Consider the following 18,183-nt stretch of genomic DNA (forward strand, 5'->3'; position numbering starts at 1 on the left):
CCACACCTGATTATTTTTAAGCACCTTTGGCTCAGATTAATTTTATGCCGAAGTGGCGTGTTTTGGGGTTATGTGTTCTGAATGACTCAAAGTTCATACCATAGAATAGGACCTCTCTATATAATTTATTATGTGTGGTTGTCCCAATGGAATAGGAATGGAAAGACGCTGCAGGCACAGCTAACAGCTGCAAAGTTTCTTTTATGGATACTCAAGTTGTTATTTGAAGCCAGATGCAACACAACATGCTTCCTGACAGAGGTCCCCCAAAGCTCCCCACAAAGATTACACTGTCAACGTGGATTGAGGTATAGGGTGCCTAGCCATCCTGGTCTGCCTGAGACTGAGGAGTTTCCTGGAACATGGGAGTATGTTAAGACCAGGAAATTCCTAAAGTGAGGCAGTTGGTTTCCTTAATGAAGGAGTTTACTTTGCTATACTTACATTCCTTACATCTTCTGCTGCCTTTCCCAAGTGCATTAGCAGGGAGCTGGATCAGAAGTAGAGCAGTTGGAACTTGAACTGGCACCCACATGGGATGCCAGCATCATAGGCAGTGGCTTTACCCAACATGCCACAATGCTGGCCCCATGTCTTATATTTTTCATTTCACTTAGCTCATTTTATTTTTCATGTGCTTTGAGCTGTGATGGGAAAGGACAGAAGAAAGATGAATAAGAGCTTTGGGAGAAGTGGGAGAAGAACTATTTTGTGAAAATATATGCAGAAATCTTGGGGAGAAATGAGAGAATTCTAAGCCAAAGAAATGGGATACAGCGAGTGAACTATCCTCTAATGGCTGCATCTCTCTACCTAGGTGGTCTTCAACTATAAAAAAAAAAATACATCAAGGAACCGCCTGATTAGCAATTCCTTATTTTCTGTATTAGTTTGCTAGTGCTGACAAACAAAATATCACAGACTGGGTAGTTTAAACAACAAAAGTTTAATTTCTCAAGATTCCGGAAGCTAGAAGTTTGAGACAAAGTGTCAGCAGGGTTGGTTTCTTTTGGAAGCTTCTCTCCTTGGCTTGTAGATTGCCACCTTCTCCCTGTGTCTTCTCCTAACCTTCCCTCTATACATACCTGTGCCCAAATTTTCTTTTCATTAAAAAAAAAGTTATTTATTTATTTGAAAAGCAGAGAGAGGCTTCTATCCACTGTCTCAGTTCCCAAATGCCTGCAACAACCAGGGCTGGGCCAGGCTGAAGCTAGAAGCCTGGAATTTAGTATGAGTCTCCCAGGTGGATGGCAGGGACCCAAGTACTTGAGCCATCATCTGCTGCCTTCCAGGGTGTGCAGTGGCAGGAAGCTTGAATTGTAAGCAGAGCCAGGACTCAAATGTAGACATTCACAAATGAGCTGTGGACGTCCCAAGCAGCATCTTAACTGCTGTGCCAAATACTCACCCCTGCCCAGGTTTCCAGTTCTTATGAGGACACTAATCATACCAGGGCCCTGGCCCATCCTAACAACATCAATTGAATTGAACCACCTCTCTAGGGACCCTATCTCCAAATACAGTCACATTCTGAAGTACTGAGGGTTAGGCCTTCAGCATATGAATTTGGGGGAGGGCAGACACAACTCAGTGCCTAACATTACCTAAGGTATCCTTCACCAGTAAGGAAAAAAGTGTGCTTTTTAATCTGTCACATCTGCTATTACTGGATATTAAATGAGGCTTTTGTTCAATGGCCAGAGCTGGGCAGATCCAAAACAAGGAGTCAGGGCTTCTTCCAGGTCTCCCACGTGGGTGCAGGGGCCCAAGCACTTGGGCCATCTTCCACTGCTTTCCCAAGTGTGTTAGCAGGGAGCTGGGTCAGAAGTGGAACAGCTGGGACTCATACTGGTGCCCATATGGGAATGCCGGCACTGCAGGGGGTAGCTTTATCCACTATGCCGCAGTGCCGGCCCCACACTAATTATTTTTTAAAAGTTCCATCTCTGAAACTGGAAAGCTAATTTTCTGCCCAAAGGCTAATGAACATACCATTTCTTCAATGGTATATAGCAAATATAATCGCGTACCTTTAAAAAAAAAAAAAACTTCTTTTCACAGACTCCTTGTAAACTACCAGTGCTTGCAAATATGCTTTGGAAGTTTTTACCTAAAATAGTTTCCAAATATTGTTTTCTTCCTATTGTTCTTATATCACTCTTAACATCAACTCCCCAGAATGTCCACAATTAAATAAGTGTGAATCCCAAAGGCCTAGAGCTGTAGAATCTAACAATGGCTTCCAATCTATTAAATGTGACATGTACCAAATTCTCTACATTAAATCAGAAAGCGAAAGTCCGGAATTCATTAGACTGAGACAGAGTGCATAAGGACAACTTAAATGTTGCAATTTAAATGCTGAATAAATAGGTCACTGAACTCCTAACCTGAAAGAGATCAGTAGTTAATTATATTCTGAAATTAATCTAAGCAATCATTTTGATTCATTCCTTGGAAGGATATAAAAATGCAAAGATTCCCATGTACTTTCACTTTTTTTCTGTTTTCACAAGAGACACAAACATCTGCAATTGTTCTACTTGGAATTTGATTTGTACTTGGTGTTGGCAACTGGTCATATAGCCCAAACTTAGCAGAACGATCAGAATACCCTCACTCAGTAAAGTCTTAGGCTATAAATCCAGAATGTTGAAGTGTCTCTCAGAGAAACATTTCAAGTGTTTCTTGATTAATAGCATTTCCAGAGCCAGAAAATGCAGATGACTTTTGAAGTCAACTGCCTAACACTTAATATAAAACAGGATGATGATTCTCATAAGTCAGTAATTTTTTTCAGTATTTGGGGATTGAGCCACAATATTGCCAGAAACTGTCATTTAATTAGTAATTCTACCATATGAGTAGTTTAGAAAGGTACCAACTACTCAAGCAAAAGGTCGCTAAGATCCAACAGCATCATTGGATTCTAGACTGATTAGGACTAGGCACCCCAGATCGTGTAGCGGAGTGGTTCTGAAACTTCCGTGAGCATCAGAATCACCTGGAGGGCTAGTTAAAATGCAGATTGCTGGGCCCCAGCCCCAGAGCCTCTGACTCAATAAGTCTGGCGTGGCGCTCAAACACATGCATTTCTAGTAAGTGCTCGTGTGATATTGATACCAGTGGCCTATAGCTTACGCTTTGATGATCATTGATCTCATTGGGTTTCCCCGTCTGAAGATGCACATCAGCTGAAAGGATCATTTTATTTTTTAAGGAAAACTTTCTTGACCAATTTCTTATCCACCTCAAGAGAAGACAGGAGTGATATCTGTAGAGAATCTACTACATGACCTGCTCAAGGTTTTGCATGTCTCACCCTGAGGTACTGAGACGCTACAACTGTGATGGCATTTCACAAATGAAGGAATGTGGGAACTAGCATTTGAACCCAGATAGGCTCCAGAATTTGAGTTCTTCTTATACTGTTCTGCTTTCCAGGCAGCAGAGAACCTAACTGTACTCAGTGATCTATCAAGAATAATAGAAATTAAGTTGCTGGGGCACCTAAAAGAATTAAGTATTCAGAAAAGCTCGTTCTGTAAATTTTCATCTTTATAGCTGTGTGCCAGTTGAATAATGATTTAAGACTCATTCACATGGATTCAAGCCCATCATGTTTCTTACATAATATAGTATATTCTAAATTTACCTAGTTGGTATTAGTGAAGAAATGAAACATCAACTTCAAAAGTTGTGTGTCAATGAAAAAGCACTATTCTTTAGAAATAGATTGTTAAAATGGATTTTTAAAAATAAAACAGGTTAATTACATATTAATTACAAGAACTAGAAACCAACCTGAGCTAGTGTAGCTAAAAATGAAATATGCATAAATTCTAGGACTTCAGGAGGAGAAAACCTCAAGATTCTGTTTCTCTCTGCTATTTCATCTGTCTATGGATAGACTTTCTCAGCATTCTCAATTGATGGAGGACCACCCAACAATTCTCAAGTTTATATTTCAAGGATAGCAGAATATGCCATCCCTGGCATAAAAATTTACTTTAAGCTCAAGGCACCTGAAAAATAGCAGATATACAAAAGGCATTCTAATCTCTCTTTTCTTCCTGAAAATAGGAGACTCAAACTGCAACGTGAAAGATATCCTCCCTGTACCAGGAAAAAGCAAACATTCTTCACCTGGGATTCTGTACAAACAGATCAGAGAATTCTGTACAAGCAGACCTTTTTTTTTTTTTTTTTTTTTTTTTTGATTATCTTCCTTTAGCCTCTCTACATAATTTAGCTACTTTCCCACAATTGCCTCTCTGTTTAACTTAATGTAAAGACATGTAGGTTTATCTTCCATCCTCTGGTTCATCCTCAGATGGTCTTAATGGCCAGTGCTGGGCCAGGCTGAAGCTGGGAGCCAGGAGCTTCTTCCTGTTCTCCCACTAGAGTAGCAGAGCCCAAGCTCTTGGGCCATCTTCCGCTGCTTTCCCCACATTAGCAGTGAGCTGGATAGGAAGTAAAGCAGCTGGAACATGAACTGATGCCCATTTAGGATGACAGCATCGCAGGTGGCAGGTTTATCTGCTACATCACGATGTTGGCCTGAGCAATTTCGGTTTTTAATCCATTCAGCCACACTGTGTCTTTTAATTGGAGAGTGTAGTCCATTTACATTCAAGATTATTAGTGACTTAGTCCTGCCATTTTCCCACAAATATCACTATTTTTTGTTTTGAATCTCCTTTGTTCATTTGCTAGGAGGTTTTCTGTCTCTTTCATGATACCTACTATCTTTTTCTGTTTCTCTGTGTAGTGAATCCTTAAGCATCATTTGTAAGGCTGGCTGGATAATGACAAGTTCTTTTGATTTTTGTTTGTTTTGGAAGGTCTTTAATTCCCCTTCATTTATGAATGAGATCTTTGCTATGTAAATTATTTAGAGTTGACAGTTTTCTTCTTTTTGTACTTGGACTATATCTCTTCATTCTCTCCTGGACTGTAAGGTTTCTGTTGAGAAATTTGCCATCAATCTGATTGGAGATCCCTTAAAGGTAATCTTGCATTTCTCTCTTGAATGCTTTTGGGGTATTTTTCTGCATGTTGAAAGTTTGACTATAATGTGTTGTGGCGAAGATCTTTTCTGATCATTCCTGTTTGGGTTTCCATGCACTTCCTATATTGGATATCTATATCTTTCTCCAAATTGGGGACATTTTCTGCTATTATTACACTGAATATGTTTTATAAGCCATTCTTTTTTTTTTCCTATACCTTCAGGAACTCCTAAGACTTGTATATTTGGTTGTTTGATAGTGTATATCATAGATTCCAAACACTATTTTCAGTCTTTCTCATTTTTATTCTTATTGTTTTTTGTCTTACTGAGATATTTCAAATAACCTATTTTCTGCATTGGATATCCTTTCTTCTGACTCACCAAGTCTGTTGTTAAAGCTTTCCACTGTATTTATTATTGGACTTACTGAATTCTTCATTTCTAATATTTCTGCTTGGCTTTTCTTCAATATTTCTGTCTCTGGAATTTTTCATCCATGTCATATGTGGATTTCCTTATTTCATGTAACTGTTCCTCTGCATTTTTAAGTAATCTTATAATCATTCTTTCGAATTCCTTTTCAAGAACTCCATCAACCTCCCCATCTTCACAGTCGATTATTAATGCATCATTGTGTTCCTTTTGGGGAGAGATATTGCCTTCTTTATCCACGTTTCTTGTATTTTTACGTTGAATTTTACATATCTAGGGAATCACTTGTTATTCTCTCCTCTCAAAGCTTTGTTCTTGGAAATGTGTCTTTGTAGCTTGTGGGAACCCTGAGTCTTACACCACAGTTCCAGAGGTGTGTGGGGCCAGGGATTTGTGGGTGGGGCAAGTATCCAGAGTGACAGAGAGGTTGGGCATGGTGGGGCTCCTCAAATTACAGTTAATAGGGGGAGGAGCTGTTGATGCTGGCTCCTGTGTTCACAGCCCCAGCTGATTCACCGGGTAAGCTCATAGTACCTGTGTACCTAATCCACTCAGGAATGCAAGCTGTGACTCCCGAGCCCTCTGCAAGATCTATTGCCAGCATTCAAGGTGATCTGAGTTTCTGGAGTTGGACTGGGAGGGTGACCAGAAACCCAGCCACAACCTGTGTCTGTTAGCTCCATGTCCTATGGCCGGAACTCCCACAATCACTGGGTGCAGATGGTCCACTCTCCACCCTGCGAGCTGCCCCGTCCCTTGAGCACGCAGGCTACTATTCCCTAAGTCAGGACAGAGGTCAGTTGCAGCTCCATCTCAGGAAACTGAGTCTGTAGCTGGGGGGGGGGGGGGGGTGGGGGGAGAGGAAGGAAACAACAGTCTCCTTCCGCAAAGTAAAGTGAATGTCCTGCTTCCCACCGGCTCCCCTGGCTGGACTCAAAGTCAATGAGATTCTCTCTCAGTCAAAACCGACAGTGTTGCAGGCGCCGCGGCTCTCTTGGCTAATCCTCTGCCTGCGGCACCGGCACACAAGGTTCTAGTCCCGGTTGGGGCGCCGGATTCTGTGCCGGTTGCTCCTCTTCCTGTCCAGCTCTCTGCTGTAGCCCAGGAAGGCAGTGGAGGATGCCCCAAGTGCTTGGGCCCTGCACCCCATGGGAGACCAGGAGGAAGCACCTGGCTCCTGGCTTCGGACTGGCGTAGTTCCGGCCATAGCAGCCATTTGAGGGGTGAACCAACAGAAAAGGAAGACCTTCCTCTCTGTCTCTCTCTGTCTCTGTCTCTGTCTCTGTCTCTCTCTCACTGTCTAACTCTGCCTGTCAAAAACAAAACAAAACAAAAAAAACGACAGTGTCACGGGAAGATGGCATTTCCCAGCTAGGCTCCAGCTACAGGAGTCGCTAGCAGCATGCAATGGCTGCTGCATGTCTGTCCTTTCTCCTTGCTGCTCCGTGAGTCTCTGTTCTGTTCTGTCCGTTCCCCACTGAAAATTTCTCTTGGGCAATCCCCTGGGAACGTGGTCCTTCCTTTGTTTTTCTGGTACCTTTCTATGGCTGAAATCAGTGTGTCTTCCCTCTTTTTAGTCATCTTGGATCCCTGAGTCTACATTCTAAACTTATGAGGACTCTCATGTCACATAAAACTCACAGTAGGCCGGCGCCACGGCTCAATAGGCCGTGTTGCTCCTCTTCCAGGCCAGCTCTCTGCTGTGGCCCGGGAGTGCAGTGGAGGATGGCCCAAGTGCTTGGGTCCTGCACCTGCATGGGACACCTGCATGGCTCCTGGCTTCGGATCAGTGCAGTGCACCGGCCGCAGCGCGTCAGCCATTGTGCCATTGGGGGGGTGAACCAATGGTAAAGGAAGACCTTTCTCTCTGTCTCTGTCTCTCTCACTGTCCACTCTGCCTGTCAAAAAAAAAAAAAAAAAAAAAAAAAACTCACAGCAGATGTCTATGAATTGTCTATGAATTTTCTCTTGCTAGTCTATTTTTTAAAGATTTATTTATTTATTTATTTATTTGAAAAGCAGTGCAACAGAAAGAGGGACAGAGAGACAGAGAGAGAGCTCTTCCATCCACTAGTTCACTCCCCAAATGGCTGCAACAGCCAGGGCTGGGCCAGTCTGAAGCCAGGGGCTAGGAACTCCATTTGGATCTCCTGCGCGGGTGACAGGGACCTAAGTCCTGGAGCTATCGTCCACTGCTTTCCTAGGCACATTATCTCGAAACTGAGTTGGAAGCAGAGTAGCTGGGACTAGAACCGGTGCTCCAATATGGGATTCTGGTGTCACCATGGCAGCTTAACCTTCTATACTGTGACATTTACCCCCTTGTTAATCTACCTTATGTCAATTTAATTCTAGGCTTCAGTAGAAGGCTCCAAGAGAGTAGAGATAGAGCTTTGCCTCTGTGATACATTCACAAATCTAGTCCTACTCAGAAACCAACTGGCCATTCCTCAGTCCTAAGTCCCAGTTCCCAGTAGAAAGAATCTGAATGGTCTTGCTTAGGTTGAATGCCTTCCCCAATCATTTATCTCTGTAGAAACGGGGATCATACAGTCTAATTTATCTTCCTCTTTGCTTAGGGTAAGGGAGGACATCATTAACTATGAGCTGGGCTAACACTTCAAGGGGAGTCCCCATAGAAACACTTCCAGTGCTTGATCATTTCTCTCTATCATAGGATATTTTGTGTCTCTTATAGTGAGGTATAGATCAAGAATATACTGTTCTGGGGCTGGTGTTGTAATGTAGTGGGTAAAGCCGCCACCTGTGACACCAGTATCCCACATGGATGCTGGTTCAATCCCAGCAGCTCCATTTCTGATCCAGCTCCCTGGGAAAGAAGCAGAGGATGGCCCAAGTACTTGGGTCCCTGCACTCTCGTGGGAGACCAGGATGAAGCCCTTGGCTCCTGGCTTCAACCTGGCCCAGCTTGGCTGTTGTAGCCATTTTAGGGAGTGAACCGGCAGATGGAAGATTCATTCATTCTCTCTCTTTCAAATAAATAAATAATTTTTTAAAAAGAATATACTATTTCTCACCTATAAAACTGGCAAAAATCCAGACAGCAATACATACCAACAAGGGAGACTGAGGAGAAATAATGACTCACAGTAGTAGTGAGAGTGCGAAAGGCTACAAGCCTGACATCAAACCTACAAAACACACAGATGAATTTACTTTCTATGCTGAAAGTCTCACTTCTGGGAATCTATTCAGCATGGATCAAAGACGTGGTCCAAGAGCATAGATATTTTCAGCTCTTACACTTTCTTTCTTTTTTTAAACATTTATTTATTTATTTGAAAGAGAGAGAGAGAGAGAGAGAGAGATCTTCCATCTGCTGGTTTACTCCCCAGGTAGCTGCAACTACCAGGCCTGGGCCAGGACAAAGCCAGGAGCCAGGAGCTTCATCCAAGTCTCCCATGTGGGCGCATCTTCCAGTGCTTTCCCAGGCACATTAGCAGGTAGCTGGATCAGAAGTGGAGCAGCTGGGACTCAAACCAGCACCCATATGGGATGCTGGCACTGCAGATGGCAACTTAACCCTGCCATGCCACAGCACTGCCCCCGGTCCCTATACTTCCAAAAAAAGTCACAGACAAAACACCCCGCTGCAGTATCAGAAGACAACTACCCACAATCCCAGTCTTTCACACTGCAAACACACATGCTCAAAGTGTTTCACACTTGAAACACACATGCTCCTGCATGCCGTATACCAATAGAAAGACTACATCCAATTTTTTAGTTTATAGGCAATATTTTAGGACTGAAGCTATTTCATAGTCTCCCTTGTATAATGCTTATATGTTCAAGAAATTGCTTGAAAAATATCTAGTTCCAGAAGTTATAATAATGGGGACTACACTGGTCACCTCTCTGCAGCAGAATCTATAGAGTAGCACTAACATGAACATACTTTAAATAACAAGCAAATGATATGGAAACATTTGCAGACCTTATAGTTATACGCACATGGCCAATTCTTGGGGAAAATCCAAATAAAGAGCACAGTTTTAAGTTAACCATTTATCCTCTTTTGTTCTGTAGTACATCTCTTCGCACATTGCAGACTTTAAAAGTGAAACGTTTGAGGAACTCCTGAAGCACCTTTGTCACTGTGCAGATGAATTCAGGGAGGTCATAAAAGCTGACATGCGGAGGCAGATATTTGCTGAACTCTTCCTGTACTGTGACCGAGGGAAGGTAGGTCAGGAGTGTTACAGCGTTGCTCTCAAACAGTCTGTTGCAAAAGACCAGTTTGTAGGTGGTGGTTCAGATTTCCACTCTGTTCGCTGATCTGCAATGAAAGTGGATTGTGGTGAGTGGAGGAATGACATCCAAAGCAATTCACATTGTAAACTAGATTCAGTGTGGTTTATTGTCATTTATTCTCTCAAACTGTTATAAAATTTTCTAGATGTTATTTTCAATATTTGTACTTTGCTCATAACAAATTGATAGCCTATAGATCACACCTTTAGTGGCACTGCATTTCAGGATTTATCATTTGTTTCTTTAAAACAGAAAAATGTATTTGTTTATTTTGAAAGAGTCTTTACAGAGCCAGAGGGAGAGACAGAAAGATAGTCCATCTGCTAGTTCACTCCCCAGATGGCCACAATGACCAATGCTGGACGGGGCAGAAGCCAGGAGCTTCATCTGGGTCGCCCACATGAGTGGGAGAGGCCCAAACACTTTGGCCATCTTTTTTTTTTTTTTTTTTTTGGCTGCTTTTCCAAGGCCATTAGCAGAGAGCTGGATTGAAAGTGATACAGCTGGCGGGCGCCACAGCTCACTAGGCTAATCCTCCACCTGCGGTGCCGGCACCCGGGGTTCTAGTCCTGGTTGGGGTGCTGGATTCTGTCCCTGTTGCTCCTCTTCCAGTCCAGCTCTCTGCTGTGGCCCGGGAGGGCAGTGGAGGATGGCCCAAGTCCTTGGGCCCTGCACCCGCATGGGAGACCAGAAGGAAGCACCTGGCTCCTGGCTTCAGATTGGTGCAGCGCCTGCCATAGCAGCCATTTGGGGAATGAACCAATGGAAGGAAGACTACTTTCTCTCTGTCTCTCTCTCACTGTCTAACTCTCCCTGTCAAAATAATAATAATAATAATAATAATAATAATAGGCCGGCGCCGTGGCTCAACAGGCTAATCCTCCGCCTAGCGGAGCCGGCACACCGGGTTCTAGTCCCGGTCGGGGCGCCGGATTCTGTCCCGGTTGCCCCTCTTCCAGGCCAGCTCTCTGCTGTGGCCCGGGAGTGCAGTGGAGGATGGCCCAAGTGCTTGGGCCCTACACCCCATGGGAGACCAGGAGAAGCACCTGGCTCCTGCCTTTGGATCAGCACGGTGCACCGGCCGCAGCGCACCGGCCGCGGCGGCCATTGGAGGGTGAACCAATGGCAAAGGAAGACCTTTCTCTCTGTCTCTCTCTCACTGTCCACTCTGTCCAAATAATAATAATAATAATAATAATAAAGGAAAATGATACAGCCAGGAAACGAACTGGTGTCCATACAGGATGCCAGCATCAAAGACAGTGACTTTACCCACTACATCACAACGCCAGCCCTGAAAGTATTTCCTTTTTTTTTTTTTTTTAATTTATTTGACAGATGCGTGCCACAGTGACCTAAATATTTGTTGTGGGTTTTCTACAAGTCTGAATCTAAGTTTCCTGGCAGAGAATGTAAAAAAATGAATGACTAAGCACACTATTGGTGATGTTTATAAGATAAATATAGAATGGTGCTAGGAAGAAGTACACAAATTTGGGGTTCAAAGAATAGCCAAGACTTTCTTGGCAAGAAGTCATTTTAAGACAAAGTGAGCATCCTTTATGATGAACATGTGATTGATGAAACAATGAATTTCTTAAGCAGTTTCTTATAGTCACCTTAAGTGTAAGCAAAACTGCAATTCAAAAAAGCAATTCTTACAGGAACCAATATATTGCGGACCAGGCTCTCAGATCCCTGCTAATTTTACTTAAATCAGGAACATAGTCTGAAATACCTTTGTGCCTTTCAGCAGTCCTCCTTGCATACTGCTTCTTTTAACAGAGCTCACTGTAAATCTTGGGTGAAGGGGCCAGCGTTGCAGTGTAGGGGGTTAATCCACCACCTGTAAGGCTGGCATCCCATATGGGCACCAGTTCAAGAGCTGGCTGCTCCTCTTCTGATCCAGCTCCCTGCTAATGTGCCTGGGAAGTCAGAGGGAGCAGGCCCAAGTTCTTGGGCCCCTGCACTTCCATGGGAGACCCAGAGAGGCTACTGGCTCTTGGCTTTGCCTGGCCCAGTCCTGGCCATTGCAGCCATTTGGGTAGTGAACCAGCAGATGGAAGATCTTTCTCCCCCACCCCCGGCCCATGTAACTCTGCCTTTCAAATAAATAAAATAAATCTTTTAAAAAAATTGCCTGACATCAGCATCAAGAATTTGCTACCTGGTACAGTGTCTGGAGGACAGCTGTTTTCTATTGTCCATTTTTACTTATGTGCAATAGCAAACATGATGGGACAGTATTTACGAATTAACTGAATCTTGTTTGTGTTCTTTGTTTTCCTGCCCAACATTCAAACAGTAGTTTTATGCTCATATTAGAAAGATGATGGATAATGTATAGAATGAAGAAGTTAATTGAGTTGCTGGATGAATATTTTTAACCAGGATGAGACAAGAGTTTTGAAGCCTGGACTTTAAGATGAAATTCCAGGCTCTTAAGAAAGGATAAAGAATAATATAGTAAGGAAGAATGCAAAATATGATAGCAAAGCAGTTTTCTATCACTGGGAAATTGGGACCAGTTGATAAGAGGAGGAGGTTGTAAGAGGATATGACTAAAGGTTAGAGGCTGTCTGGGTCCCTAAGTCAGGATGAGCACCTGGTCCCCATCCCTAGACCCAGTCAGTGTTAAAGGTTGAGAGCAACTCCATAGACACTCTTGGGAATTCCAGATATTGTGAAGGGAAAATGAAGAATAGCAGGCACTCATTTCTTTCACATAGCCCAGAGACTGCAAGCTTCGTAGGAAGTCCTGAATCCAAAATGCCACTAAAGAGGAAGTGTAGCAGCTGCAGAACATAGGGGTAGGCAACAGACCTGCATGTGCACACAAACACTCCTGTGGTCAGAGGAAGGTGATAAGTATTCCTAAACACATGTGTATGAAGTGGAGTAGGTGTGAGTAGGCATGCAGAGATGATAGCTATAAGATTCTGAAAACACTCCTAGGAATACATTTGGGGTTGGAACAGGAGAACCACGAGCATGACCAGCAAATACCAAAACAAAACCTCTAGATTACTCAATGGGAAGAATTCTGTGCACCACACTTGGAGTCAACAAGTACTATGGCTGCACTAAACTAGATGTTCCCTTTAATGGTGATGATAGGAAACTATATAAGCACCCAAAGAAAAATAGGCAAGGTATATGAACATGCAATTCATAGAATCACTGTATACTCAACAGATAGAGAAGAATATTTTAAAGGAATAAAAGAAAAACATTTTCTCAAAAATTCCTGGTTGGGGCTGGCATCATGACACAGTGGGTTAAGCTGCTACCTGTGATGCCAGTATCCCATAAGAACTCTGGTCCAAGTCCCACCTGATCTACTTCTGATCCAGCTCTCTGATAATGCACTTAAAAAGGCACTGGAGGGGCCGACGCCATGGCTCACTTGGTTAATCCTCCGCCTGCAGTGCCGGCATTCCACATGGGCACTGGGTTCTAGTCCTGGTTGTTCCTCTTCCAGTCCAGCTCTCTGCTGTGGCCTGGGAGGGCAGTGGAGGATGGCCCAAGTGCTTGGGCCCTGCACCCGCATGGGAGACCAGGAGGAAGTACCTGGCTCCTGCCTTCAGATTGGCGCAGCGCTGACCGTAGCAGCCATTTGGGGAGTGAACCAACGGAAGGAAGACCTTTCTCTCTGTCTCTCTCTCTCTCACTGTCTATAACTCTACCTGTCAAATAAATTTAAAAAAAAAAAAAGGCACTGGAAGATAGGCCCTTGCACCCATGTGGGAGACCTGGAGGAGGCTCCTGGCTCCTGGCTTCAGCCTGCCCCAGCTCTAAACCATTGCAGCCATTTTGGGAATGAACCAGCAGATGAAAGATCTCTCTCTTTCTCCCCCTCCTCCCTCTCTCAGTAACTCTACCTTCCAAATAAATAAGATAAATCTTTAAAAAAATTCTGGTGAAAAATGAATCAATAGTATATTATATTTGTAAAACTAATTGTAAAGCAATCTGGATATATCTATGAGGATATTTCAAGAAAGTTTGTGGAAAAAATGTAATTAAATGATAAGTGTATGTCGGTGCAAATTTTTTGAAATTTATGTTTACTTTTCTCCTAATGCATGTTTTCTATAAACATTTATTTATTTGAAAGTTAGAGTTACACAGACAGAGAAGGTGAGGCAGAGAGAGAGAGAGAGGTCATCCATCCACTGGCCTACTCCCCAGTTGGCCACAACAGCCGGAGCTGCGCTGATCCGAAGCCAGGAGCTGAGAGCTTCTCTCGGGTCTTCCCATGTGGGTGCAGGGGCCCAGGGACTTGTGCCATCCTCTACTGCTTTCCCAGGCCATTGCAGAGAGCTGGATTGGAAATGGAGCAGCTGGGACTCGAACTAGTGCCCATATGGGATGCCCACACTGCAGGCAGTGGCTTTACCCTTTACGCCACAGTGCCAGCCCCTCTATGAACATTTCAAAGTACCCTCATATTTAAATTAAAAATACATATTTAAAAAATTTTAAATTTATTTGAAAGGCAGAAAGAGCAAGAGCAAAATGATAGCTCTCACCTACTGGTTCACTACCCAAATGCCTGAAATGGCCCAGACTGGGCCTGATCAAAGCTGGGAACTGGGAACTCACTCCAGGTGTCCCAGCTGGTGGCAGGGATCCAATCACAAAGCCATACTGCTGTGTACCAGGATGCACATTAGCAGAGAGTTGGAGTCAGGAGCTGGAGGTCCACATTTTGACAGAGAAATGGCTACCTGGATCTAGGAAATTCAAAGAAGTTCCAGTAGGTTCACCAGAAAAGACCCTGCCCAAGGCATTTACTCCAATTATCAAAAGTCAAAGACAAAGAGAGAATTCTACAAATGAGAAAGTGTCAAGTCACAGATGAGGAAATCTCCATTAAAATAATAGCAGATTTCTCAACTGAAACCTGATAGCACAGAAGAGAATGGATAATATATTCAAAATCTTGAAAGAAAAAAACCTGCCAATCAAGAATACTATACCCGGAAAAGTTGTCTTTCAGTATTGAAGAACAGATAAAATACTTCCCAAGACAAGCAAAAATGGAGGGAATTCATCAGAACTAGATCAGTCTTACAAGGAATATTTAAGGGAGTCCTTTGTCTGGAAGTGAAAAGACTATTACCATTATCATGAAAACACACAAAAGGATAAAATTCCCTGGTAAAACAGACACACAAATGGAAAAGAGAAAAGAATCAAACTTTATCTCTATAGAAGACCACAACACCAACAAGATAAGCAATAAGATCAGAAGAAAAGAATAAATATACAAAGCAATCAGAGAACAATTAGTGAAGTGGTATGAATAAATTCTTATCTGTTAATAGTAACCTTGAGGGGCCAGCGCTGTGGTACAGCGGGTTAACACCCTGGCCTGAAGCACCAGCATCCCATATGGGCACCAGTTATAGTCCCGGCTGCTCCTCTTCTGATCCAGCTCTCTGCTATGGCCTGGGAAAGCAATAGAAGATGGCCCAAGTCCTTGGGCCCCTGCACCCATGTGGGAGACCCAGAAGAAGCTCCTGGCTTCAGATCAGCACAGCTCTGGCCATTGTGGCCATCTGGGGAGTGAACCAGTGGATGGAAGACCTCTCTCTCTCTGCCTCTCCTCTCTCTGTGTAACTCTGACTTTCAAATAAATAAATAAATCTTTTAAAAAAATAGTAACCTTGTACGTAAACAGATTAAATTCCCCAACTAAAAGACATAGACTGACCAAATGTATAAAAATAAAAAAGAAGACCCAACTCTATGCTGTCCACAAGAAATTTACTATTCTTGAAAAACAGCCCCTGTGTATGTTTATATTCTGATGATTTATAAAAACATAAATTTATGATTTATGTACTTTTCTGTGTGTATATTGTCTTTCAATATATTTATTTATTTATTTATTTGAAAGGCAGAGCAATAGAGAGAGGGTGAGAGATACCTACCATCCTTTGGTTCACTTCCCAAATGGCTATAACAGCTAGGTCTGGGCCAGGCTGAAACTGGGAGCCAGAAACTCCATCCTGGTGTCCCACATGGATGGCACGGGCCCAAATACTTGGGCCATCTTCCGCTGCTCTTCCAGGCACATTAACAGGGAGCTGCTTCAGAAGCAGAGCAGCCAGCACTTGAACCAGAATTTCCACATGGGTCGCCAGTATCACAAACACCTTAACCTGCTGCCCCACAACACCAGCTCCTTTTGTCTTTTTTTTTTTTTATTTAGTTTAAAAAATTCAGAAAGAAAAATAAAAGTCAAAATATAACAAAATAATTTAGAATGAAGAATAAATTGGGAAGCATTTTTTAATTTTAAAAATAAAGTTAATTAAAACAGCTTGGCTTTGGTGCCATAGAAAAACCAGTGAGGGGCTAGTGTAGCAGGTTAAGCCACCATCTGCAACAGTGACACCCCATATGTGCACCAGTTCAAGTCCCAACTGCTCTACTTCCAATCCAGTTCTCTGCTAATGCACCTGGAAAAGCAATGGAAGATGGCCCAAGTGCTTGAGACCCTGCACCAATGTAGGAGACCCGGAAAAAGCTCCAGGCTCTTGGCTTTGGTCTAGCCAAGCCCTAGCCATTGTAGGCATTTGGGGAGTGACCCAACAGATGGAAGATCTCTCTCTCTCTCTTTTTCTGTGTGTGTGTGTGTGTGTGTCTCCCTCTCTCTCTCTAACTCTGTCTTAAATAAATAAATCTTTTTAAAAAGAAAAGAAAAACCATGGAACAGAATGTTGGCCCTGGCATCATAATCAAAATGTGAGAATGTAGTGTGTGATACCAGTAATGATCTAAATCAGTAGGAGAAAACGACTAATAATACATGGTATTAAGACAATTGACTTTCCATATTGGGAAAAACATAGAAGATTAAATTTCAGCCTCGTTAATGAGGAAAAATGAGCTCTGTGAACCAGAAGCTTGATGTAGAAAGCAAAAATTTAGCAATAAATATAGAGCAAATTACCTTGATATAGGTAATTATTTCCTAAAGAATACTCCAAATAAGCACAAACCACAGAAGAAATGACTGACATGTTTGCCTACCTCAAAATTGAATATACTGACGTGCCTAAACTCATCAATCTAAATTGAAAGATGAGCATTAAACCGGGAAAAGATATTTCCTATGTAGATAACAGGATGAACATTATCAAAATTTACAAATTCGTAAGAAATAGGCAATTCTGGGGCCAGCATTGTGGCATAGTGGGTAACACCACCACCTGCCAAGTCAGCATCCCATATGGGCGCCAGTTCCAATCATGGCTGCTCCACTTTTAATCCAGCTCCCTGCTCATGGCCTGTGAAAAACAGTGGAAGATGGCCAAAGTACCTGGGTCCCTACAACCCACGAGGGAAACCTGGAAGAAACTCCTGACTCCTGGCTTCAGCCTGGTCCCGTCCTGGCTGTTGTGGCCACCTGGAAAGTGAACCCGCGGATGGAAGGTTCTGTCTCTCTCTCTTTCTGTCTCTCCCTCACTCTCCTTAGCTTTCAAATAAATACGTAATTTAAAAAAAAAATAAATAGGCTATTCTTTCCAAAAAAAATGAGAAAAGAACATGAAAAAGTCATTCGTGCAAGAGAAAACTCACATATATAATAAACATATTAAAGTATACTTAATCTTACTAATAATCAGGGAAATGCAAATTAAAGTAACCAGGTATCTTTTTTTAACCCATGAGATAGTAAACATCAAAAACTCTAACGATAACAAGTACTGGAATGGATATGGAGCAATATTATGCTGGTGGGAGTTTAAGTTGATATGGGTAATTTGTGGAGCAATTTGGCAATAATTATTAAAGTTGAAAATGCATCTCTATAACTCAGCCTTTGAAATAAATAATCTTCTTAAAAAAGAATTATTATGAGAAAAAATTTTCAACTAAAGTTGAAAAGATTGCATATTATACAATCCAGTAATTTATTTATTTAGAGAAATGTTTTCATATGTACACGAGATGTATATAAGAATATCCAATGCAGCATGATTTTGGTATAAGAATACCAGAAACAATCTAAATGTCCATCACTAGAGCAATCTTAAGTAAGTTACAGGAGCTGGCACTGTGGCTCAGTGGGTTAAGCTGCCGTCTTTGATGCCAGCATCTCACATTAGAGTGCCAGTTTGAGTCCTGGTTGGTTACTTCTGATTCATCTTCTAGCTAATGCACCAAGGAAAGCAGTAGAAGATGGTCCAAGTGCTTGGGCCCCTGCACCCACATGGGAGACCTGGATGGAATTCCAGCCTCCTGATTTTGGCCTGGCCCTGCCCTGGCTGTTTTGGCCATCTGGGGAATGAACCAGCAGGTGCAAAATTCTTTCTCTCTCTCTCTCCCTCTGTCTCCTCTGTCACTCTGTCTTTCAAATAAATAAAATAATTTTTTTAAATTATGGTGTCTTTATATTATTCAATTCCATATAGCAGTTAAAAGGAATTAATATGCTTTTTTACATA

General features: G+C 42.5%; 1 protein-coding gene across 1 annotated transcript in view; it reads left to right on the forward strand.

Moving 5' to 3' along the window:
- EFCAB5 (EF-hand calcium binding domain 5) overlaps window positions 1-18,183 on the forward strand; it is a 139,449-nt gene that overhangs the window by 72,971 nt on the left and 48,295 nt on the right. Inside the window, exon 9 of the mRNA XM_070061151.2 lies at window positions 9,497-9,652. Coding sequence (XP_069917252.1) covers window positions 9,497-9,652 — 156 coding nt within the window. The remainder of the gene's footprint in view (window positions 1-9,496; window positions 9,653-18,183) is intronic.

This window comes from Oryctolagus cuniculus, chromosome 17, assembly GCF_051225735.1.
Source record: "Oryctolagus cuniculus isolate XC-2025 breed Fujian yellow rabbit chromosome 17, ASM5122573v1, whole genome shotgun sequence".
NCBI lineage: Eukaryota > Metazoa > Chordata > Mammalia > Lagomorpha > Leporidae > Oryctolagus > Oryctolagus cuniculus.